Source organism: Muscardinus avellanarius (genome assembly GCF_963383645.1).
Source record: "Muscardinus avellanarius genome assembly, chromosome: 11".
Classification (NCBI taxonomy): Eukaryota; Metazoa; Chordata; class Mammalia; order Rodentia; family Gliridae; genus Muscardinus; species Muscardinus avellanarius.
The window spans coordinates 85,680,188-85,706,394 of NC_137797.1; the positions used below are offsets into that span (position 1 = coordinate 85,680,188).

Genomic DNA, 26,207 nt, shown 5'->3' on the forward strand with positions numbered 1-26,207 from the left:
ATAGCTACATTTAAGTTTTTCCTCTTCTGATTTAAAAAGAAACCCCGATCTCTGGGAATTTTTAACATTCCTTTTCCACATCTGTCCCTCAATTAACACGTCTACACACGTGCCTGGTCTCAGGACTTCAGCCCACGGATGACCATGTCAATTTCCAGAGCTGGAGAACAGAACGTGGAATTAGATCTTCTTTAAAAAGGTAAACGCTGGGAGGCTGAGACAGGAAAATCGCAGTTCTTGGACAGCCTCAGCTATTTAGTGATGCCCTATGCAACTTAGTGAGACACTGTTTCAAAATAAAGAATAAAAACTAGGGCAGAGGGGTGTAGCTCAGAGGTCGGATGACCCTGGGTTTCATTTCCAGTACTGCAAAAAACAAACAAACAAAAAATATAAGCAAATTAGGGCTTTGCGATTTTTTTAAGTAATTCTTTTTGGGGGAGAGGGGTCCTGGACTTGAGCCTGGGAACATTCTACCTCTAAGCTATACCCCCAGTCCTATTTTACTGTTTATTTTGAAATGAGTCTCCATAACCTGCTGGCCTCCAAACGGTGATCTTCCTCTCGCAACCCCCCAAGTACTGAGATAATGGGCATGTGCCCCTGCCTTGGCTAAATAATTCTTAAACTTAACAGGAGCCATGTTGAAAATGTGGCACTATTTATCTACTATAATTCAAGTTTCTTATAAGAAAAACAGGAATTGTGCCTTTGATAGATATCTAAAATATACAGAGAAGTCAAGAAACTGACCGCTAAGAAAACAAATAACCCAATCAAAAAATGGGCAAGTGAACTAAATAAACACTTCACAAAAGAAGAAATATAAATGGCCAATAAATATAGAAAAAATGTCCAATATCACTAGCAATCAGAGAGATGCAATTCAAAACTATTCTAACCCTAATTAGTACAACTACTTTGGAAAACACTATGGAGGATCCTCAGAAGAATGGGAACAGACCCACCATATGATCCAGTGATACCACTTCTGGGTATCTACCCCCCAAAATAGAAGTCAAACTACCAAACAATGCATGTGTGTCTATGTTCATAGCTGCACAATTCACCATAGCCAAACTGTGGAACCAGCCAAGATGTCCATCAGCAGATGAATGGATTACACAACTACGGATATGTACACAATGGAATTTTACTCAGCCATAATGAAGAATAAAATAATGTCATTTGCAGGGAAATGGAGAATATTATACTAAGTGAGATTAGTCAGTCACAAAAAGTAAGAAATCAGATGCTCTCCCTAATATGCGGAAGCTAGGGAGAAAAAGGGTGATAGGAGGAAGTCTAGGTGAAGAAAGAGAAACCAGAGATGAGCAAATAGGGCGACCTAGATGAGGGGGACAGGAGGGGGAAGAGGGAAATTCCCGAATGCACATGATGTACATTCACAAACATATCAACGTCAATCAATAAACCAACATGAGAAGGAGGAAGGGGGGATGGGGTGGGAAGTGGGGAGGGCCATTGTGTGGTGTGTGCACGTATGCCTCCACCGTCCTGTACCCCATTAAGATGGCATCAATAAAAATATTAAAAAAGATTGAGAGACGCTCTTTTCCCCTAGATGTCAATATTATTTCAACCCCATACTCCAGTCCATAAATATGCCTGTGGTTCGAAGCTGTGGCTTCATTTTGTTTTCTTAAATAGCTGCTTACTAGACACTTACCTACTAGCCAAGAGCTTTGCACTAGCTCATTCATCCTATGCAATACTGCGTTCACCTCACAGATGAAGAAACCAAGGGAGGCGCAGGAGGTGACTTGCTCGGGGCGGCGCCCTCACCCCGGTCTGCTCAGCTCCAAACCCAGGCTGCGACTACACTGCTGGATGGCATTTCTTGGACTCTTCGTCCCTGTGAGAATGTGAGTTCTATTATGATTTATATTATCATTTATTTATTCATTTATTTTTGTGTGGTACTGGGGACTGAACCCAGGGGCAATCCATAGCCCTTTTTATTTTGAAGCAGGATCGCCCTAGGGTGCTGAGTCTCGCTAAGTGGCCGAGGCTCCTCTATAACCTGCGATCCTCCTGTCTCAGCCTCCCAAGTACTAGGATTACAGGCCTGTGCCACAACACTCGGCTATATTATCATTCATGCCCTATACACTGAAGGTATTTTGAGGCCACTTATAATGAAATATGTATACATAATAAAGCAGTTAAAATAGGAATTTTGAAAAAACAAAAAAATATAGAAGCAAATATCCTTGAGAAGTACAATGACAAGCATTAACCTGATGTGGCTAATAGAACCAAGAATGGAGCCGGGCGTGGTGGCGCATGCTTGTAATGCCAGTACTTGGGAGGCTGAAACAGGAGGATCACAGGTTCGCCCGTCAGTCTCAGCTACTTAGTGAGGCCCTCCGCAGCTTAGTGAAATCCTGTTTCAAAACAAAAAATAAAAAGGGCTGGGGGCGTAGCTCTGAGGTAGAATGCTCCTGGGTTCAATTCCCAGTACCAAACACAAACAAATAAACAAAAAACCCTATTAGATATCAAGAGAAAAACAGTTCCTCACTATTATTTTCATTCCTAGTGTACAGATGAAAAAATGGGGGCTTAGAAAGATTATAAGATTTAGACAAGATTTCACTGAAATTAAGTAGTAGGGCCTGAATTTCTACTCAGGTTTTATCTGACTTCAGAGTGCTCTGTGTGTGTGTGTGTGTGTGTGTGTGTGTGTGTGTGTGTGTGTTACTGGGAGTTGAACCTAGTGGACACTCTACCATGGAGCTATAGCCCCAGCCCTTCTTATTTATTTATTTTTATTTTGAGACAAAGCCTCTCGAAGCTGCCCAGGTTGGCCCCAAGCTTTCCATTCTCCTGCCTCACCCTTCTGTGCAGCCAGGATTACAGATGTGTGGTACCACCACCCCCCAGCAGAGTGCACATTTTAAAACACCATATCATGCTGTTCCTAAGAGTATGCAGCTTTCTATCATCCTGCATCAAGAAAAAGCTAAAACTTAGGAAAAACTGGAGAGTCGATGCACTGCTCCTCACTTGGGCTGTTCCCCTGGATATCTAGCAGTTACGTTCTGGAGAGTGGTGGCTAGGGATTGAGCCCAGGGACATTCTACTTCTGCACTATACCCCCAGCCCTTTTTATTTTTTGTTTTGAAACAGGGTCTTTCTAAGTTGCTGAGGGTCTGGCTAAATTGCCGAGAACAGCCTTGAACCTGCGATCCTCCTGGACAGAGATTACAAGTGTGCACTACTGTGCCTGGTTCTGTTTTTAACAAGATTTCTCCTGGACTGCAGTCAAGTGGTGTTTGTGTATTTCCCATAGGAGTAGGCTGTGAACTTGGAGAACACCACAGTTGCTCTCTGCTCTGACCAGGGAGGACAGAAGCGCGCTCTGGCATTCCGGTGGGCCGTACAATCATTTTATTTCCAGAACAGAGTAATAAAGGCAACACTGCCTCCGCATGCTGCTCCGCCCGCGATGGGGGGCACATCATTTGTACAAAGTAGGTGCTTAGCTGGACGCTCACCCTGAGGGAGGCGTGGTGCAGAAGCGACAGCACAGCATGGTTTCCATCTCTGCCAGAGTGCGGAAACGCGTGCTTACGTATGACTCTCCGCACGGACACATCAAAAGCATTTGCCAACTCAATAGGATTTCTCTCAATCTGAAGCTTACTGCTGGATTTGCCGTCACAATAAGAGGTGCTAACACTGTCTGACCTGGGAGTGACTCGCCTTTCTCTGCTGACTGGCCCAGCAGGGAGGGGAATGCAAAGTCAGTGAATGGGGGGGGGCGGCCAATGCGGTGGGACGGGGGTCCATGCTCCCCTTCAGATGCCAGGCCTCTAAACACATCGAACGGCACGTGCCCCTACAGATGGAGCAGGAATACAGAACTGATGAGTAGCCACAGTTAAACATTTATTAGCTTTTATTCTTCTATTTTATTTTCCTACTGGAATAGGATATGCATTTCGCGCGCGCGCGCGCGCGCGCGCGCGCGCGTGTGTGTGTGTGTGTGTGTGTGTGCGCGCGCGCAACCCTTGTGTCAGGCTGAATACAGCCCCTCAAAGATGTCCAGGTCCGGGTGTATTAATTTCAAGTCACCCCCCCACCCCATGCTATTTTGGCATGGGGATGTATTTCTATTTTCTGTATTTCTATCTTTCTAATAAACTTCTTTAAATCTTAAAAAAAAAAAGGTGCCCAGGTCCAAATCCCTGGAACCCGTGAATGCTGCCAGATATGGAAACAGAGGCTTTGCAGAGGCGATTAAATCAGGGAATCTGGGTTGGAGAGAGTATCCCGGATTAGCCAGGTAGACCCTAAGTGCAGTCACAGTGTCCTCCTAAGAGGGAGGCAGAGGGGGACAAAATACGGGAAAAGGGGCCGTGCGTGGTGGCGCACGCTTGTAATCCCCGCGCTTGGGAGGCAGAGACAGGAGGATCGCGCAGGTTCGAAGCCAGCCGCGCGCGCTGGCTTAGGAGACCCTGTTTCCAAATAAAAATGTAAAAATGGGTCTGGGAGTGTAGCCCAGAGGTAGAAGGGCTTCCAGGAACCCCAGTACCACCAAAAAAAAAATAAAAAATAAAAATAAAAAAATACGGGAAAAGGGCAGCGTAATGTTGAAATAGGACGCCATGCTGCCGCTGGCTGTGCAAGATGGCTGGAGAGGCCAGGGGCCACAAACACAAGCAAGGCATTAGGGAACTGGAAAGGGATTCCAATACTTCCCTAGCACCAGGGAAGGTGTTTGTCTCTACATCTGGACTTTAAACTAGTAAAATGCAGACTTCTGGCCTCTGGAACCCTAAGAGAATAAGTTTGTGTTTTTGTTTGTTTATTTGTTTTTGTGGTATTGAAGATTGAACTCAGAGGTGTTATAGCTCTGAGATAACCCTATCTTTACTTTTTTAAATTTTGAAACAAGATCTTACCAAATTGATGAGAACCTTGTTTAAATTGCTGAGGCTGGCCCCAAACCTACAATCCTCCTGTCTCAGCCTCCCAAGTACTGGGACCAGATGTACATCATTCCCTGCTAAATTGTGTGGTTATAAGCCAAAAAAAAACCTGTAGTCATAGCCGGGCGTGGTGGCGCACGCTTGTAATCCCCGCGCTTGGGAGGCAGAGACAGGAGGATCGTGTAGGTTCGAAGCCAGCCACGTGCGCTGGCTTAGGAGACCCTGTTTCCAAATAAAAATGTAAAAAATAGGTCTGGGAGTGTAGCCCAGAGGTAGAAGGGCTTCCAGGAACCCCAGTACCGCAAAGAAAAAAAAAAACAACAACTGTAGTCATTTGTTATAGCAGCCATACAAGACACATACAGCTCCCTGGGGGTTGAAATTGGTCCTTGAAGCCGGGTGTGATGGCACATACTTGTAATCCCAGCATTCAGGAGGTGGGGACTGGAGGATTGTGGTTTGAGGACAGCCTCACTACTTAGCAAGGCACTTTGCAACTCAGTGAGACCCTGTTTCAAAAATAAAAGGACTAGCCGGGCGTGGTGGCACACGCTTGTAATCCCCGGGCTTGGGAGGTAGAGACAGGAGGATCGCGCAGGTTTGAACCCAGCTGTGTGAGCTGGCTTAGGAGACCCTGTTTCCAATAATAATAATAATAATAATAATAATAATAATAATAATAATAATAATAATAAATAAAAGGACTAAAAATAGGGCTGGGGGTATATAGTTCGAAGATAAAATGCCCCTGGGTTCCATCCTCAGTACCAAAAAAAATAAAAAAATAAAAAAGAAATTGGTCCTTGAGAAAGCAAAAGGATTCTTAAGCATTACAATAGTTTGTGGTCCTCTAATTTGTTATTTCAATATTTAATTATGTGAAGATTAGAAAGAATTAGAGGGAAAATATCCAAAAAAGCTCCTTAAAGAAATGATGATTAGCCAGGCATGGTGGCTCACACTTGTAATCACAGCATTTGGAAGGCTGAGAAAGGAGGAACCAGGTTCTTGGCCAGACTCAGCTACTTAGCGAGGCCCTCTGCAACTCAGTATGACCTTGTTTCAATATAAAAAACAAAAAGTAGGATCACTGGGCGTGGTGGTGCACGTTTGTAATCCCAGCATTTGGGAGGCTGAGACCAGAGAATTGCAGCTCGCAGACAGCCTCAGCTGCTCACAGGCAGCCTCAGCTACTTAGCGAGGCCCTTCACAACTCAGTGAGACCGTGTTTCAAAAATAAAAAGACTTAAAAAATAGGGCTGTTGGTGTAGCTCAGAGGTAGAATGCCCCTGGGTTCCATTCCCAGTACTGAAAAAAATAATAATAATAAAATAGATCTGGGGTGTAGCTTAGAAATAAAAAAAAAAGAAGAAGATGATTAAGCCGAACCTGGTGGTGCACACTTGTAATCCCAGTACTTGGGGGGCTGAGATAGAAGGATCGCAGGTTCATGGCCAGCCTCAGCTACTTGGGGGGCTGAGATAGAAGGATCGCAGGTTCGTGGCCAGCCTCAGCTACTTAGGCCCTCCACAACTTAATGAGATCCTAAAATAAAGAATAAAAAAATAGGGTTCTGCCGGGCGTGGTGGCGCACGCTTGTAATCCCCGCACTTGGGAGGCAGAGACAGGAGGATCGCGCAGGTTCGAACCCAGCCTCGCTGGCTTAGGAGACCCTGTTTTCAAATAAAAATATAAAAAATAGGTCTGGGAGTGTAGCCCAGAGCTAGAAGGACTTCCAGGAACCCTAGTACCACCAAATAAAAAAAATAGGTTTGGAGGTGTAGATTGGAGGTGTAAAACCTCCAGTTGGTAGGTTCAATCCCCAATAACACACATACACACCAAAAATCAGATGCACTTCAAAAATAAAGGTTGGAACACATTTCATGGGCGCGCACTGCCAGTGCAGGGGACGGGTTCGAGTAGGAGGCAGCATTTCTGTTACTCTCAGGACACAGTTCTTCGTTCATTGCTGGGGACAAGAGGTGAATTGCGCCCTTTCTTCTTCCATTTCTGCTCTGAGGATTGCGCCCAGGGGCACTCTAACACTGAGCTACACCCAGCCCTTTTGTTTTTTTCTTTTGAGACAGGGTATCACTAAGTTGTCCGTGCTGATCTCCAATTTGTAATCCTCCTGACTAGCCTGAGAGGTTCTTTTATAGTCTTCATTCTAACTACTAAGGTGGTTGTCCTGAAAATATTGCTGACCACTTGTTTGTACAGGTATCATGTTTAGACAGTCATTCTCTTATGTGTGCTATATTAAGACATAAGAATGGTCAGGCATGGTGGTGCATGCCCATAATCCTAGTACTTGGGAGGCTGAGACAGGAGGATTGTAGGTTCAAGGCTAGCCTCAGCAACTTAGTGAGACTTTGTTTTGAAATAAAAAATAAAAAGACTGGAGGTATTCCTTAGAGGTAGAATTCCCTGGGTTCTATCCCCAGTTTAGAAAAAAAAAAAAAAAAAAGAAATCATAAGAATAATTTTGCCTGGAAGTATTTTCAGTCTACTAACATGCTTATTTTTGTAATCTCAGCATTTGGGTGGTTGAAACTGGAGGATCATGGTTCAAAGACAGCCTCATCTACTTAGTGAGGCCCTTTGCAACTCAGTGAGACCCTGTTTTTTTTTTTTTAAAAAAAAAAGACTAAAAAATAAGGTTTGAGGTGCAGCTCAGAGGTACAATGCCTCTTGGTTCCATCCCCAGTACCGCAAAAATAAATTAACAAACAAACAAATAAATAAATAATAAAAACTATAGAGGTTATATTATATACTAAAAGACTTTGATATCAGAAAATACATTTGGATATTGTAGATTTCTATAATCTAATGCATAGTATGAGGTCTTTGTATACTGTGAGGCCTCAGAAGAAATGTTTGGTTACAATTCAGCCTTTTGAAAAGTCATTTTAGTAAAACCAAATCTCTTAGCCAGGCATGGTGATGCATACTGCAATCCTTGTATTTGAGAGGCTGAGACAGGAGACCTGTAGGTTTGAAGCCAGCCTCAGCAACTTAGAACTTTGGCAATTTAGGAAGATCTAATTTCAAAATAAAAAGGGCTGGGGATGTAGCTTGGAGGTAGAATGCCCTTGGGTTCAATCCCTGGCACAAAATAAAATAAAATAAATCAACTATTTCTAAATAAGTACTTTTAATATTAGCTAAGCAGGTGATCAATGGGCAGCATTAATTCAGCTTACCTTGATTCAGATTCAAAGTTAAAGTTTGGGTCTATTAATACAATATGGTATGATTCAGCCTATAGTATTTATTTATTTATTTATTTTATTTATTGGTGGTACTGGGGTTCCTGGAAACCCTTTTACCTCTGGGCTACACTCCCAGACCTATTTTTTATAGTTTATTTGGAAACAGAGTCTCTTAAGCCAGCAAGGCTGGCTTCGAACTTGTGCGATCCTCCTGTCTCTGCCTCTCAAGTGCGGGGATTACAAGCGTGTGCCACCACACCTGGCTAGTATTTATTTTTAAAAATATTTTCATTGGTTAAATATCTTTGTAAGCATTACAAAGTATAGTTTAACGTACAGTGCATATATATGTCAAATGTTATTAAGTCACTTCACTCATTATACTGCTTGGTATAAGATGCCTGCAACCTTCAAAAAATTAAGTTCTGAGTAAATTCAGTATTCTTGACTGTTAGATTAAACTGTCAATTCCCTTAGGAGAACTAAATGCTTGGACAGAATCTTAATCAGGCTAGATCTGCCTATCGGGATGTTCTTTGGAAATAGAGGTCAAGATGTAAAATAAAAAAAAGATTAAAATTGTCCACTAAGCATTCTGCGGAAACGCTGACGGCATCACTTCTCTTCTACCAGGCTGCACAGGGACAGAACCTGAGCCTGGGGTGGGAGAGAAAGTTTGAAAGTGAATCAAGCTATTTTTAGTCTAAGAATCGATGTGTGCAAAATGGATTGTGCACGGATCCTTATTCTTATGTTCCAAAAGGGAGAAATGACCCTCTTCAAAAGATAGGATGGGGAGGAAGGAAGAGAGGGAAAAAGAGAAAAGAGTCCTCATATGTATGTTAAGTACACACCTTACCTGCTCTACATTTTCTTTTCTTTTTTTTTTTTTTTTTTTTTTTTGGTGGTCTGGGGGACGGAACCCAGGGACCTCTACCTCCTGGGTATACCTCTGACCTATTTTATATTTTTTTATTTGGAAACAGGGTCTCACTAAGTTGCTGAGAGCCTCACTACGTAGCTGAGGCTGGCTTTAAACCTGTGCGATCCTCCTGTCTCAGCCTCCCAAGTGCGGGGATTACAAGTGTGCGCCCCCACGCCTGGCTGGCTCTACATTTTAAAAAGTAGGCTAGCCAGGCGTGGCGGCCCACGCTTGTAATCCCGCACTTGGGAGGCTGAGACAGGAGGATCGCACCGGTTCAAAGCCAGCCTCAGCTACTTAGTGAGGCTCTCAGCAACTTAGTGAGACCCTGTTTCAAAATAAAATATAAAAACAGGTCTGGGAGTATAGCCCGGAGGTAGAAAGCCTCTGGGTTCTACTTCCAGTACCACAAAAAAAAAAAAAAAAAAAAAAAGTAGGCTGCCTTTCACTGTTTATTATTTGTAAATGTGAACGATAACCAATAAAAACTATGACTCTGAAAAACACAGACATTACAGGGGAACTAACAGAACAGTCCCAACATCGTGCCATTGTTTTGAAGCTGTGTCCAAATGATGTCCTACATTTGAATATCAGGAATATTTAAATATGCTTACATTATTTAAGTTTTCTCCCAACTATTTGGGATTGTGGAGGTGCAGGCCCTTAATACCTCCCCATAATAAACCCAAAATGCTAAAACTAATTTTGAATTAAGATCGGATGACATCATTTTGAGAACTATCAAAAAGCTACTATCTTATTTCTCATTGACAAACATAATCACCCAACTTTCCAAATAATGGAAAAATATTTCCAATCCTTACACAGGCAAATAATCAAAATGTATATGCTCCTTACAGTAACACATGCATTTAATGGCCCTCAGTACTGGCCAGCTGTATGCACTAGGGACCGCAGCAGGCGGCTTAAGGTTTCCCAGCCACAAGCCTCCCTTCCTCTAAAGGAAACCCGAGCCTCCCTGCGGATGCGGCTCCCTGTGACCCTCTCCAGTGCTGTTCAATTCCCAAGGCCTCTAACACGGGCCAGGGGGTGGGACTGGTGCCCCTTTTGCTCCAAGCGGCTATTCTCAGGGCTTAAAATTTCATATCATCAGAGAACCATCCACAATCTGGCTTCCCTACAGGATAGCAACCCACTGCCCTTCATTTCGTGTGTGTGTGTGTGTGTGTGTGTGTGTGTGTGTGTGTGTGTGTGTTACTAGGGAGTGGGTCTAAGGGCATTATATTTCTGATATTTCTGAGCTGCTGCACTCCCAGCACTATTTATTTTATTTTTTTTAATTTTGAAACAAGGTCTTGCTAAATTGCCATGGGTCTGGCCAAGTCTGGCCTCAAACCTGTGATCCTCCTGTCTCAGCCTCCCAAGCACTGGGACCTTTCATTTCAGTGTCACCATCTCTAGACCTTCTGGTTTTAATTCTGGGCACTCCCAATACTCAGACTGTTGTCTGGATTGCTGCCTCCACGTGCTAACCGCTTAGCCCCCAGCCTGGCGCTCCTGGGGGATGCAACCTTCAGGAGATGGGCCTCTTGGGAGGCTTCAGGTCACTGGAGGCATGCCCTCAAAGGGAACTGAGAACCCAGCCTCTTCTCTTTATTTTTTACTCTTGGCCATGAGGGGAATTTTTTTTTTTCCTTCTACCATGATGAATCAACCTCCTCCAGGCCAAAAAGCAACGCATCCACCCAGCCATGGACTAGACCCTTTACAGCTGTGGGCCAAAATAAACCTGTTTATAGGTGGATGCTCGGGCACTTGTTATCATGAGGGAGGCTGACTAACGCAATGCACAAGATGACCTCAGCTCTTCTTTTTTAATTTTCATTTTTTGGTACCAGGGATTGAACCCAGGGTTCTACTTCCAAGCTACACCCCAACCCTTTCATTTTTTATTCTGAAACGGGGTCTTGCTCAAGTGCTGAAAGTATTGCTACATTGCTGAGGCGAGTCTTAAGCCTGCAGTCCTCCTATCTCAGTCTGCCCAGCCTGCCTTATGATATCTTACTAAAATGTTAATAGCATTCCAACAAGTTGTCCATTTAGATATTGTCAAGTTTGGTGCAGTGGTCCGTGCTTATAATTCCAGCTACTCTGGGAAACAGGGACAGGAAGATAGCAAGTTCAAGGCCAGCCTAAGCAATTAAGCAAGACCCTACCTCCAAAAGTAAAGTAAAAAGAAAAAGTCTATTGTCCTAATTGTTCCCGCTACTACAACAAAATACTTAAAATAAGTAATTTATAAAGAACAGAAATGTATTGCTGACAGTCTGAAGACTGGAAATCCACGAACAAGGCACCAGAAGGCTCGGCGTCTGGTAAGAACCCAGTATTGGCTTCCAAGGTGGTGTCTTGTGGCTTCATTTTCTGGAGTGGAGAAATGTGTCCCACACAGCGGAAGGAACAGAAGGCCTAGCTAAAGCTGGGCGTGATGGCACATGCTCATAATCCCAGTACTTGGGAGACTGAGACAGAAGGATCTGGGTTAGCTGCCAGCCTCAGTTACTTACTGAGGCCTTCTGCAACCTAGTAAGGCCCTGTTTCAAAATAAAGAATCAAAGATTGGGCTGGGGATATAGCTCCGAGGTAGAATGCCCCTGAGTTCAATCCCTAGCACCATTAAAAAAAGGCCTAGCTAAAGCCAGGTGTGGTTGTGCATGCTGCAATCCCAGTATTTGGGAGATGGAGACAGGAGGATCGCAAGTTTGAGGCCAGCCTCAGTGACTCAGAGGGGCTCTCAGCAACTTAGTTCCCTCCAGCCCTTTTATAAGGTGCTGACCTCATCCTTAAGTGCTCTGCGCTCATGATTTAATAACCTGCTAAGGCCCCACCTCCTAATACTACCACAGTGATGATGGAGTTTCAACATATGAATTTGAGGGAGACACACTTAGACCGTAGCCGCTACTATACTATAGCTGCATATATTTTCCCAGAAATTGCATTAGCTCAAGGCAAGATTCAGAAGTGGGCAATGTGTGCTGCCGTCAGCCTCTGCGGCCTGGCTGAGAGCCTGTGCATCAGAGCCAGTGTGCCTGCGTTCAGATACTGGCTTGTCACTTAGCTCCCGTGTACTATGGGCAAAAAACTCACATCTCTTTGATATGTCCCGTTAGTAAAGTGGGACAGTATACTCGTAGTAGATTGCATACCTCGGGGTGGCTTCTTGAAGAGTCAACAGGTTAACAGGGACACTCAACAAAGTTACTTGCACCTTCAAGGACAGGCTTAATCTCCACCCAAGATCAACTAGTCCACAGCTTTTTGTTTGTCTGCTTTGCTTTATTCGGTGCTGAGGACTGAACCCAGGGCTTCATGCATGCCAGGCAAGCGCTCTACCCCTGAGCCGCATCCTCATCCCAATATTCATTTTCTAACGCCAATCCTGCATTCCACCTGAAGGGGTCTATCTTATGTGACATCTGTTTCCTACATGTTTATCAATTCTGTTTAGATATACTGATAGAATTCCTTTATATGTTTTGTAAATACTGCAGTAAGTTCTGACAAATCTTATCAATAATTGCAAGCATTATGTAATATTAAAAGTTTCACTGGGCGTGGTGGCGCACGCTTGTAATCCCTGCACTTGGGAGGCTGAGACAGGAGGATCGCACAGGTTCGAAGCCAGCCTCAGCTACTTAGTGAGGCTCTCAGCAACTTAGTGAGACCCTGTTTTCAATAAAATATAAAAAAAAAAATAGGTCTGGGAGTATAGCCCAGAGGTAGAAAGCCCCTGGGTTCCACCCCCATTACCACCAAAAAACAAACAAACAAAAAGAGTTCCATTATTCTATTTGGTGGTTTCATTAGTATGAATTAATTTAATTTGCTACAAAGTAAGTGTTCATACATATGGTCCAAATAAACCTGTTTGGGTTATCCTCTAGTATTTAGAATGAATAGACCAAAGATAGAAGAACAAAATTCAAATGTGTTTGCTCGAGCTCTGCTTATGTACTATGGTAATCTATCCAATTAATGTTCTCACCAAACTGAAGCTGGTTAAGAGGACTCGGGGATCCCCCACCCCATCCTGTAGGATGGACTTCAGTTTGGTTAACTCCTCAGCCAGAAGTGGTGGTGCAGGCCCCTATAATCTCGGTATTTGGGAGGCTGAGACAAGAGGATTGCAGGTTCGAAGCCAGCCTCAGCAACTTAGTGACACCCACCACAACTGAGATCCTATTTAAAAAAAAAAGAAAAATTGGGCTGGAGGTGTAGCTTAGAGGTAGAATGTTCCTGAGCTCAAGCCCCCGTTAAAAGAAAAAAAAAAAAGATTAATTCTTAATTTGGTTCTTTGATTTGGATGATAATTTTTCCTTATACTCCCTTTATTTAAAACAGTTTAGCATTAAAGACACACTTACAATAAGGCTGGTAAAAATGTTTTTAAAAGGAAGAGGGCTGGGCGTGGTGGCGCACGCTTGTAATCCCCGTGCTTGGGAGGCGGAGACAGGAGCATGGCGCAGGTTCGAAGCCAGCCGCGCTGGCTTAACAGACCCTGTTTCCAAATAAAAACATAAAAAGTAGGTCTGGGAGTGTAGCCCAGAGGTAGAAGGGCTTCCAGGAACCCCAGTACCACACACACACAAAAAAAAAAAAAAAAAGGAAGAGGAAGAGGAATTCAATGAAAATCTAGGTAAGGTTTTTACAGTTATACATAGTCTTGAAGCTTCTTAAGAACAAAGCTTCTTATAGAAACATAACATGATTCCTACTGCCTGAAAGTCATAAACAGAAAGGGTTTCCATGGTGGTAAATTCAGAGATATTTATCTAATGTTTCTTTAGCCTAAGAACACAGACCTGTATAATGAATGCTATTCTTTTGTTTTTGGTGGTGCTGGGATTGCACCCAAGAGCATTTACTTCTGAGTTATATACTCAGTCCTATTTTGTTTTTTATTTGGAAACAGGATCTTGCTAAATTGCTGGGGCTGGCTTTGTTACCTGACAAATCTGAATGAAAGTATTCATAGGCTAAACTGCCTTGAGCTGTTTTAGATGAAACAGAAATAAATCTGGGTGCAGCAAGTTATCCTCTGACTACACACCAACTCCTGCAATGCACAGAAGTTGGAGGATTGAGACAGCTGTGGTGGCGCACACCTGTAATCCCAGTTCTTGCGAGGCTGAGACAGGAGTGCCACGGGTTTGAGGACGGCCCCAGGTAGCAGCAAGACTCTCATCAACCTAGCAAGATCCTGTTCAAAATAAAAATAAGCTGGGCATGGTGGGCACACTTGTAATCCCAGCATTCAGGAGGCTGAGACCGGAGGATCGCGGTTCGCGGACAGCCTCAGCTACTTAGTGAGGCCCTCTGCAACTCAGTGAGACCCGGTTTCAAAATAAAGAATAAAAAATAGGGCCAGGGGTGTGGCTTGGAAGTAGAATGCCCCCTGGGTTCCACCCCTAGTGCTGTAAAAATAAATAAATAATAAATAAATAAATAATAAAACAGGGCTGGGGGTATAGCTCAGAGGTAAAATGCCCCTGGGTGGTTCAATCCCCAGTAACACACACACACACACACACACACACACACACACACACACACACACACACAGTTGGAGGGTTATAATCAGGCGATTAATTCAGGAGATCATGTGCTTACAAGCAGCTCCAAATTGCAAGCCTCCTGATCCTCCCTTCCTCATCTTCTGGCAGGCCAAAAATTCTAAACCAGTGATCCTAAAATGTAGCTTCCAGAGCAGCCTCCCCAGAACTTGTCAGACAGGCATGTTTTTGAGTCCCACCTAGACCTACTGAATGGGAACCTGCAGGAACAGAGCCAGTCTTATGTTTTTGTTTGTTTGTTTGTTTGTTTGTGGCACTGGAAATAGAACCCAGTGGCATTCTACCTCCAAGCTATACCCCCAGCTCCATTTTTTATTCTTATTTTATTTTATTTTATTTATTTGATGGTACTGGGGATGGAACCCAGGGGCCTTCTACCTCCAAGTTATACTCCCAGATCTATTTTATATTTTATTTGGAAACAGGGTCTCTTAAGCCAGCTGAGGCTGGCTTTGAACCTGCGCGATCCTCCTGTCTCAGCCTCCCAAGCGCGGGGATTACAAGCGTGCGCCACCACGCCCGGCTTCCAGTCTCGTGTTTTGATGAGCTCTCCAGGCTTTTCTGGTGCTGACTGAAGTCTGAGAACTGACCTGAAGGAAGGGCTCCTCAAATTTGCCTTTTGCTGCCTTGGTTCATCTCTAACCTATGTCTTCCTTCGTAATTACCTCCTGTTGCTTGTCATAACCGACCTGGTGGAGGTTTATTCAAGCCCCACAGCAGCAGTGAGAAAGCTCACCCACTGCGGCCACCTGGACTCACGCACAAACGTCCACGGAGTTACAGCTTACCTGCGCGTGTCCCCAGAAAAGCCCATGTGTGGTCAGCAGAGGCAAAATCATGGAATGGGGCTCTAATCCCATCAGTGAGGGAGCCCGCGGTGGGTTAATAATTTGAATGGATTTACTGGGTGGCTGGTGGAGGTGGGTCACCGGGGGGTGACCTGTGATCTGTCCCTGGTCCCATCCCCTCGTGCTTTCTCTCTGCTTCTCAGCTCTCCTCTGTCACGATGCTACTGCCTTGGAGTCAACCAACCATGGACTGAACCTCTGAAACTGAGAACCAAAAACCTTCCCTCCTCTGAGCTGTTCTTGACAGGTGTTTTGTCACAGCAACGTAGAGCTAATACATAAGGATTCCCTGCCCTCTTCTAACCCACAGCTGACCTTCCTCGGCTGCAGCCACTCCTGCAGCGGGGATGTGCAGAGGACCCATCGGCTGGCCACCCAGACTGCGGCTCATCAGCCACAGTTCACAGTACGGAGGGCACATGTGACCCTCGGGTGCTCCCCACCTTCTCTGCCAACTTGCACAAGAATGCCTGCTGAGGCTGCCCCTCATGGTGTCCAGGGCCTTGCTTACTCTCAGTGGTGGGCAGCAGCCATATTTAATGGCCAGTTTAACTACAGGTGTGGGGTGCAGGCCTGTAATCCCAGAATTTGGGAGACTGAAACAGGAGGATTGCAGGTTCAAGGCCAGCCTCAGCAAAACTCTCAGCAACCTAGCGAGAGATTGTGTCAAAAGAAAAAATAAAATAGGGATGAGGGTGTAGCTTAGAGGTAGAATGTCCCTGGATTCAATCTTTAGTACCACAAAACAACAACAACAACAAAAAACTATACGGCCTTCAAGTCCCCATATGAGGTAGACAATGGTCCCACGGGGAATCGTGACGTGGAAAGGGTGAATGGCAATTCCTTTGGGGGGGTGTCTGGTACCCTACAGAGAAACATGACAAAAACCAGCACATAGAAGTGTACCAAGTAAAGGACCGGAGCGCAGCTTCGCTTTGAATGATAGCTTGCCCTGGTGGGGAACGAGGCAGAACATGGCGCATGCCGTCCCCATGCTGACAACCCAACACTGGCTCCGCCCTCTGCCTCCCCAAGACACAGCGCACGTGTGGGAGAGTCCAAAGGTAACAGGATGCAAAACGGACCTTAGCACCAGTGTCCATGAGCTCACTATGATACAGACATATGGAAATGTAAATTGTTTATTGAATTGCCATAAATTTTGGACAACTTATGTCTCGTAATAATGGAACGCTGTTTGTCATATGTCACTAGCACCAGGAGAAGGTTACTATTCCTTTTTTATTTCTCAATATTGGAGAGAAGAGCTTATGTTCTTCCACTGCAGAATACTGGACAGCTTTCTCACCCTGCATTTTTCTATTACTAAAATGTTCCGTTAATGAGCCCAGCTGGTTGTGGCCCTGTCAATCACTCCTGCAGGTGACTGCAGGTGCGAAAGGACAGCCACACCTCTGCTGCAGCTGTGATATCTGCGTGCAAATGTGTGTGCTGAAATATCACACTGGACCGTTAATGCTCTCAATGAACACAGGTTAATAAAAATAACTGAATTCATTTATTTATTTTTATTATCTTCATGGTGCTGGGGACTGAACTTAGGGGCATTCTGCCTCCAGGCTATACCCCCAGCACTATTTTGTTTTATTTATTTTTTTATTTTTTTGAATTTTAAATCTCACTAAGTTGCTGACAGCCTCACTAAATTGCTGAGTCTGGCTGTGAATCTGCAATCCTCCTAACTCAGCCTCCCAAGCACTAGTATTATAGGCCTGCGCCATCGTGCCCGGCTCAGGTTATTTTTAAATAGAGTGAATGATCTACTAGGAAGTGTTCAAAGTGGTCTTACAGGAGTTCTGCCTTCAGCTACTTCTGTCCCCAACACCACCCTAAAGAACGATTCTGCCGGTCTGAAAATGACTGGACGCATGATGTTGAGCTTTACAAAAGTCAACAAGAAATGGTTTGGTGGAGGGTCGGTGACTGATGGAGATCCCCCACCTGACTCACACCAGCTACGATTTGCTGCCTTCCTTATAATCAGACAAATGGTTCAAGTGTCTGCATCACCAGACTCAAAGTCCCCGAGGGCGCTCCCCTGGGCCTGGTGCCTTCTGAGTTCACACTATGGTCACCGTGAGTGCGCCGTACAACAGAGCAACGACCCACCCCATCTTAAGACGCGGAGGGGAAGGAGCCGCTAAGGTCACTGTATTTTTTAAACACCTTGTCAAAACTAGGAAGTAGTTTCCTGTTTCTCAAGTACTCAGCCCATAAAAAATTGTAATTTTTAATTTTTATTAAAACCTTTAATTTTTTTTTTTCCTTTGGTGGTACTGGGGTTCCTGGAAGCCCTTCTACCTCTGGGATACACTCCCACGGGCTACACTCCCAGACCTATTTTTTAACTTTTTTATGTGGAAACAGCGTCTCTTAAGCCAGCGCGGCTGGCTCCGAACCAGCGCGATCCTCCTGTCTCCGCCTTCCAAGCGCGGGGATCACAAGCGTGCGCCACCACGCCCGGCAAAACCTTTATTTTTAATAAAAGAGAGGAAATCTCATCTCCGGGCTTCTTGCTTAACAACCCTGCGATTAAAGCAAAGGTCTCATCGGCCTCTGTCTTACTGGGGGAACGGCTCGCTCGCTCACCTCCTTCAGATCCTGCATGACCGCCGAGAGCCTCTCGTTTTCCGCCTGGACATTCGTGACCACGGCCCGGCTCTGCTTCAGCTCCTGCTGCATCTCCAGGATCTTGCCCAGATAGTATGCTTCCTTGGACGCCGACTCCTGCAGAAGCGTCTCCTCCCGGGTCTCTCCATCCTCGGCTACTTTCCGGTGGATGGAGAAGGACTGCCCAAACGCCTGCAGAATATCGAGAAAGAAAGAGTGCCCGAATGAATGTGCCATAGCGCTCGTTTGGCTTTATGTGTAAGAAAGACTATGCTGAGCCAGGCACAGTGGCACATGCCTGTAACGCCAATATCTGGGAGGCTAAAACAGGAAGATCGCAGGTTCAAGGCCAGACTCAGCAATTTAGCAAAGCCCTGTTTCAAGATAAAAATAAAATAGAATAAAATTAAAAGGGTTGGGTGTGTAGCTCAAAGATATAATGCCCTGGGTTCCATCCCCAATACAAAAATAATAATAATGTATTTTGTTCCTCTTCCATTTGGGGTGTTAGGGTCATCTTCTGGGTCCCGATGAGGCCTTCATTGTCTAACCAAGAGTTATCCCTTTTGCTTAAGCTGTGGGCAGGTGGAATGGCTCACAGCACCCCAGGAAATCATCCGTAAGCGAATAGATTTCCTGCTTGGGCGGTCTGGTCATCTTTCTGGATCTTTTGTGTCGGCTGTGTTGTATAATCAAAAGATATCTCTCCTACTTAACTATTCCTAGATGGTACAATGAACAGTTCTCAAGGCACTGCAGAAAAAGATACATGTTAATGAAAACTTGAAAAATATTGCTGGTTATTTTTATGTTACTGAGCCCGTCGAAATTCATGTTGTCATCTACATTCCAGACGCAAAGCCCACAAATATTTTTTTAAAATAGTTTCATTAGCATTCTAACACATTAACAATGAGGCCAGACCAATTATGAAAGTATCTGTAAGATCCAATCATTATACTACTTATGGGCGTAGTGTGTGTGTGTGTGTGTGTATGTGCGCGTGCGTGTACGTGTGTCATTGGGGATTGAACCCAGGGGCATTCTACCTCTGAGCTACATCCCCAGCCCGATTTTATTATTATTTGGAAATAGGATCTGATCTCATAGGTTGATGAGAGTCTCTCTACTTGCTGAGACTGCCTGTGATTCTCCTGTCTCAACCTTCCAAGTCCTGGGATTGCAAGTGTGTACCACTTGTAGATAAATATTCACAGAGACAGACAGAGAGAAAGGCACGCTCCTGCACATGTACACACATGCCCACATTTCGTTGCTCTGTCAGCTGACAGGGCCTAAAAGTGATGGTATGTCAGAAGCAGTAAGTTTACTCAAGTCTGGATTTTGTTTTTGCATATCAATATCCAACCAAAAAAACTAGGGCTCCTTGGAAAAACAACTGATCCTAGTAATGGAGGAAAATGAACTTGGCATATTTGTGTTGCCCAATTTTTTAAAAGTGTTAGGGAATAAGCTGGGCGTGGTGGCGCACACTTGTAATCCCAGCGCTTGGGAGGCTGAGACAGGAGGATCGCACAGGTTCGAAGCCAGCCTCAGCTACTTAATGAGGCTCTCAGCAACTTAGTCAGACCCTGTTTCCAAATAAAGTATAAAATAGGTCTGGGAGTATAGCCTGGAAGTAGAAAAGCCCAAGTTCCACCCCCAGTACCACAAAAAAATGTTGGGGATTCAGGCACAGTGATGTACACCTGTAATCCCAGCGATGTGGGAGGCTGAGGCAGGAGGACTGAAAGTTCAAAGCCAGCCTCAGCAAGATCTTCTGCCAAAATTTAAACAAAAAAGGGGGGAGGGGGATGGAAGTGAAGCCTAGGAGTAGAGCCTTGCCTAGCATGGGTGAGGACCTGGGCTCAAGTCACAGGAAAAAACACACACAGTGATGGGGACTATGAAAAGGAGCCTTCCTGAAGGAGTGCCCAATGGCCAAATCTGAGATAATTTGAACAAGAAAATGAACAATTACAATTTTACTTTATACTAAAATAAATATGCACGATACACATTGATAAAATAATTGAAAATATAGGAAAAGAAGAAACAGCTTTTCCTTATGTTACAATTCTAATAATATAAAAGGAATGATAGAAGTAAATAATATTAGCATTTAGACAAATGCCTAGTAACTTCTGTAGAAAAGAATCATCCACATAACCTGAAATTGTGGCCCAAAGTGTTATAAGAAACAAAGTATCTGCAGTCTTAAGTCTCTCCTCTCATGATACTTATTCATTTCAATGGGAAAAATAGTAGCTTTACAGTAAATAAACCTGGAGACACCACCTTATTTAAGTGAGCAAAAGTTAGATCAACACCAGTGAGACTTGGACATCACATCGAGACAGGACCCCTGGCTTTGTCCTTAAAACTATTTTTGGCTAAAAGCAAAATGAATAGAATAAAGCTTCGCTACAGTTTCCCTCTCAGATGGAAATGAGCACGCAGTTCGAAAGATAACACAGCATGGTCTCCCTCAGACATAAACCAGGCAGAGTCACCCTGGACAGCTGGGCTTCCCAGCACAGGCTCTCTCAAATAAAAACAGAGCAGCGATAAAAAGAAAAGCAATGTAATGACTAATACAATGATTAATTGCTTGGTCGGCTTCTGTCATCATGCTTACACTAAGAGGCACATGTCTCACACCTGCCCTTCCCAACAATAGGTGACCAGATGTATAAAAGAGCTTGTATGTTCAGTGATCGGGGGGCTCTGACTCGAAGCTGAGCCTTCAGCAGTAAAGAAACCTGCTTCCAACTCTGGTCTCCGTCTCCTGACTTCAGGGACCTAGTTTTCCTACAATAATGTGTCCTCTGATAGATTTTTGAGAAAGACACACATCACATTAGTGATATTCCTGCAAAAAAAATGTAGTAGCTGATTTTTACCAAAAAACATCAGACAAATTCAAACGGAGAGGAATTCTACAAAATTGTAGAACTTTTTATTTGTGGCATTGGGGGTGGAACCCAGGGGCTTTCTACCTCCGGGCTACACTCCCAGACCTATTTTCTATTTTATTTGGAAACAGGGTCTCACTAAGTTGCTGAGAGCCTCACTGAGTAGCTGAGGCTGGCTTTGAACCTATGCGATCCTCCTGTCTCAGCCTCCTAAATGTTGGGATTACAAGCATGCGCCACCCTGCCCGGCTTTGGCTAGGACTTTTTAAAAGCATGAAGGTTATGAAAAAGGGTTATGGAAAAGACTCTCCAGACTAGATAAGACTAAGAAGAGGTGACAATAAAATGAGGTGTGGAGTCCTGGGATGGATTCTGGACCTGAAAAAAGGCACTGGTAGAGCAATTGGAAAAACTGTAATAAGTATTTTAGGTTGGGAGCTGGGCGTGGTGAGGCACGCTTGTAATCCCAGCATTTGGGAGGCTGAGACAGGAGGATTGTGGTTCGCCGCCAGCCTCAGCTACTTAGGCCCTCCACAACTTAGTGAGATCCTATTTCAAACTAGAGAATTAAAAATAGGGCTGGGGGTGCAGCTTGGAGGTAGAATGTCCCTGGACTCCATCCCCAGTACTGCAAAATAAATAAATACATACAAACATACATACATACATACATACACACATACATACTAGGCCTTTAAGAAAATTAGGCTGGAATCAACCTGTGAAACTCAATTCATGTCAGAAAAGAGATATACGTAATAATTAGGAAGAGATAGCATGACTTAGTAACCTTAAAGACAATCTGATGCTCCTTCTAAGTAATACCCGGAAAATACATGTTTTAGCAAGATGTAGTGGCACATGCCTGTAATCCCAGTACTTGGGGGGCTGAGACAGGAGAATGCAGATTTGAGGCCAGCCTCAGCAGCTTAGCAAGACCTTGTTTCAAAATAAAAAATAGGGCTGGAGGTGAAGCTCAAAAGTAGAATGTCTCTGGGTTCAATTCCCCAGTACAAAGAAGAAAGAAGGAGGGAAGAAGGAAGGAAGGAAGGAAGGAAGGAAGGGAGGAAGGAAAAGGAAGAAAGGAAGGAAAAGGAAGGAAGGAAGGAAGGGAGGGAGGGAGGGAGGGAGGAAAAGAAAGGAAGGAAGGGCTAAGTCTTAGTAAACTATCTTCTTAGAATTTCAAAATCAGAATACAGTTCCCAAGTATCAACTGAGAATCAGATATTCTGATACTGATATTCTTCTGTACACAGTTGAATACTCCTGGTGTTTTTCTTGTTCAAAATCTCTAGACAGAAATTATTGAGTCATTAGATTTCCACACATGGTAATTAGCATAAAAACTCATGAACCGGTGAATAACTGTATGTGGAGGTGAAGTTCCTTTTGTTCTTCCATCAGAAATGGTCAGATTCTGGGAGGTCAGTTTTTAATTGGCTACCATTAAAAAGCCTCTGGATGGGGCTGGTACATGCTTATAGCCCAGTACTTGGGAGGCTAGGACAGTAAGATCATAGGTTCATGGCCAGCCTCAGCAGCTTAGTGAGACTCTTGACAACTTTAAAATAAAAAATAAAAAACTAAGATAGGGTTGGGCTTATATATCAGAGGTAGAATGCCTCTGGGCTCAGTCCACACACACACACACACACACACACACACACACACACACACCCTCGGGGTGGGGGGTGTCTGCAAAGCAACATACCTACAGTGGGCAAGAGAGTCTTCCAGACCTCACCCTGCTGAAGAATCCGACAGGTCTTAGTAAAGTCTAAGTTAGCATGAATGTGTATCCAGACCCTTACTTGCTTCTTTTCACAACTGTTTCTCCACTTCCATGCACAGAAAATTGGAAGCATCTGCTAGGGGGCCCTCCTTCCTCTGCCTCAGTGAAATCAACACACATGGGCATCCGTTGCTCTCAGGTGTCTATGATGCCAAACAGTACTCTCTTGGTGGTTAACACAAACCCTATGGTCTTAAGAGAAAGCAAATTTGTTTTTCTAAGTTTTCAAAAATTGTACTCTGGATCTAGCACCAAAAGATATAAAAACAATTCAGATATACATATAGGTTTTTTTTCCAAAAGGAATCAAGACTTGAAGTTGCAAATACAAATGTTTTATGAATCCTTTATTTGTATTTATTTCAGCTCATAAACTTTAATTGAACATATGGGTTTTCAAATTAGTCATTATTTTTGTGAAAAACTTGGCCCTTCACAGGACCTGATTTGAGAAATTAAGCATAGAAGGTTATCTGAGGATAAACACTCTGTGTGTGTGTGTGTGTGTGTGTGTGTGTGTGTGTGTGTGTGTGTTTAACTTGAAATAGCAACATACCAATCCTGCACAAGTTAGGGATGTTCCATGATCAACAACAGTTGCAAGGAAAAACTCCTATTTTATCTTTTAGTGTTTTGGGGGGGGGGTTCTTAGAGATTGCACTGAGGCATTTTACCTCTGAGTTACACTCCCAGACCTTTTTATTTTTTGTTTGAAACAGGATGTCACTAAGGTACTGTGCACTGGCTCAAACATGTGGTCTTTCTGTGTCTACCGTGTGTGTGTGTGTGTGTGTGTGTGTGTGTGTGTGTGTTGCTGGGGATTGCACCCAGGGCATTCTACCTCTGAACTATATCCCCAGCCCTATTTTCTTTTTTGATAAAGGTCTTACTAAGTTGTGTAGTGCTCACTAAAGTGTTGAGGTTGGCCATACACCTGTGATCCTCCTGTCTCCACCTCCCAAGTACTGGGATTACAGGCATGTGCCACCATGCCCAGATAAAATAGTAATTTTTTTTAATGCCCATGTTAAAGAAGTCTGAGAGTTGGAGGACTACATGCTGTTCCAAGGATATATTCTCAAGTCACGTAAAACAGTGAGTACAAATGATCTGATAAAGCCTATGTGTGCACTTGGGCACAGACACACACATACATACATGCACGCACACAGAGAAATCTACCTAAACTTGTTACAAGTGCCTGAGAAATGTTTCCCAAACCACCCAGCCCAGCAGAGACTTAGACTATAGGAGCCCATAGGAAAAGAAGAGCTCGCTGGAGTTCAGGCATCTCAGAAGCACCATCCAGGCGAAAGCAGTTCCCATGATCATACAGCTCAAAAGTTACCAGGAGACACGAGGTTTCCATCAAAGAGGCGCTCATAAGAGACCACAATGGAAGCCAGGGGGTGGGACATACTTGTAATCCCAGCATTTGGGAGGCTGAGACAGGAGGATCCAGCCTCAGCTACTTTTTGAGGCCCTCCGCAACTTAGTGAGGCCCTATAAAATAAAGAATAAAAAATAGGGCTAAGGGTGTAGCTCAGAGGTAGAATTCCCTTGGGTTTAATCCCTAGTACTAAAAAAAAAAAAAAAAAAAAAAAAAAAAAAAAAAAAAATTAGCAGAAAGATGTGCTTGGAAATCAAATACATTGTGGCTTATCACAAATACATTTGGCCTTAACTTTGCCTCTTCTGTAATCATTTATTTTTTTCAGTACCGGAATTGAATCCAGGAGCACTCTACCACTGGCTGAGCCATACCTCCTGCCTTTTTTTTTCCTCCTGTGGTACTGGGGACTGAACCCAGGGGCATTTTGCCAGAGCCAGCCGGCAAAAGTACGGCTTCTGAAGAGAGGTGTGAGGATGAAGAATTCAACTCTAAGAATTTGATTCTCAGAATATTTAATTTATTCTAACGTGGGGGGCCATGAGCCCACTATCCCTACTGGCCGACCCCTGCTGCTGGGTCAATATCTCTACTGGTCAACGACTACTCCTGGGTCAGTATTCTCTATTGCGCTGATGCTGATAGTCACAGGTCAATCAACATCCTCGTGCTACCACCACCAGAATGCAATAAAGACCAACCCAAAGCACATCTATTACAGATAGGTTAATCAGTACCCTCGCGCCATCACCATCTGATCTTCTCCCATACCTGTTACTTTGAACTTTCCATGACCCCAACCTTGTTAACTCTGGGCGAAGGACAGTCAGCTGAGTCAGAAATATTCCTTTAGGGGAAAAGCTTAATGGCTCCCCACATTCTACCTCTGAGCTGTCCTTGAACTTGTATTCCACGTGTCTCAGCTTCTCCGTAGCTGGCATGCATCACTGAGCTCAGCCTCCTCTTGTATCTTTAGCAATATTTTAAATTCCTGTGTCTTGGTTTCCTCATGTGTAGGATCCATCTGCATCTACCCTAGCCCACATGGGCATCGTGGCGTGCGCCGTCCCAGCTACTCAGGGGGCGGAGGCAAGAGGATCACTTGAGCCCATGCGTTCAGGGCAGCCTGGGCAACAGAGAAAAATTGTCTGTTGGGGGAAAATCCTAGCTTTTAGGGCTATCTGATAAGAAGCATAAAATGCAAAGCAAATATGAGGGGCACAGTCAGTTCTTACCAAGTCCCAGCCCCTGACCTCGTCACTCCTGTCCTCGGAGACTGGGGCGCTGACACTGCGGCTTCCGCTGGTGTTAATGACTTGCTGGGACCCGTGTGAGACTCTGCGGAGACCAACTCCAGGCCATTTGTAAAACATGAAGCCTCTTACTAGAAGGGAAGCTCTGATCTCTCTTTTGTCCCATGAAGCTATTATGTATATAAAATGGCAGAGAGAGAAATTTCTTAAGGCATACATAAGCTCACAGGATATCTGCCTGCTAACCCCTTTGGGTGTGTGGTACTGGGGACTGAACCCAGGGGCATTCCACCACTGAGCTACACCCTCATTCTACCACTGAGCTACACCCTCAACCCTTTTTATTTACTTTTTTTAAAATTTTGAAATAGTCTCATTAAGTTGCTGAGGCTGGCCTTGAACCTCTGATCCTCCTGTCTCAACTTCCCAAGCACTGGGATTCCTGGCACATGCTACCACGCTCAGCTGTTGCTAACATCTGATCCTACTTTTGTAATTCTCCAAACCATTTTCAATTATCATAAAAATGAAATAAACACATTCTTAACATAATGAGACTACAGTTTTTTTTTTAAACAGCTCATTACATATTCTTTTTTTTTAGTTTTTTATTGGTGAATTATATTCATACATTATATTGGGGTAAAAAACTTGTGTGGACAGGTATGTACACATCA

General features: G+C 44.1%; 1 protein-coding gene across 8 annotated transcripts in view; it reads right to left on the bottom strand.

Annotated features, from left to right (window-relative positions):
- The window catches only part of BICD1 (BICD cargo adaptor 1), a gene marked incomplete at both ends in the record, with an annotated part of 241,407 nt that overhangs the window by 122,197 nt on the left and 93,003 nt on the right, over window positions 1–26,207 (bottom strand). For all 8 annotated transcript variants that reach the window (XM_080706007.1, XM_080706005.1, XM_080706006.1 and 5 more), the window contains one exon: window positions 18,160–18,372. In XM_080706007.1, the coding sequence (XP_080562133.1) occupies window positions 18,160–18,372 (213 nt within the window). The remainder of the gene's footprint in view (window positions 1–18,159; window positions 18,373–26,207) is intronic.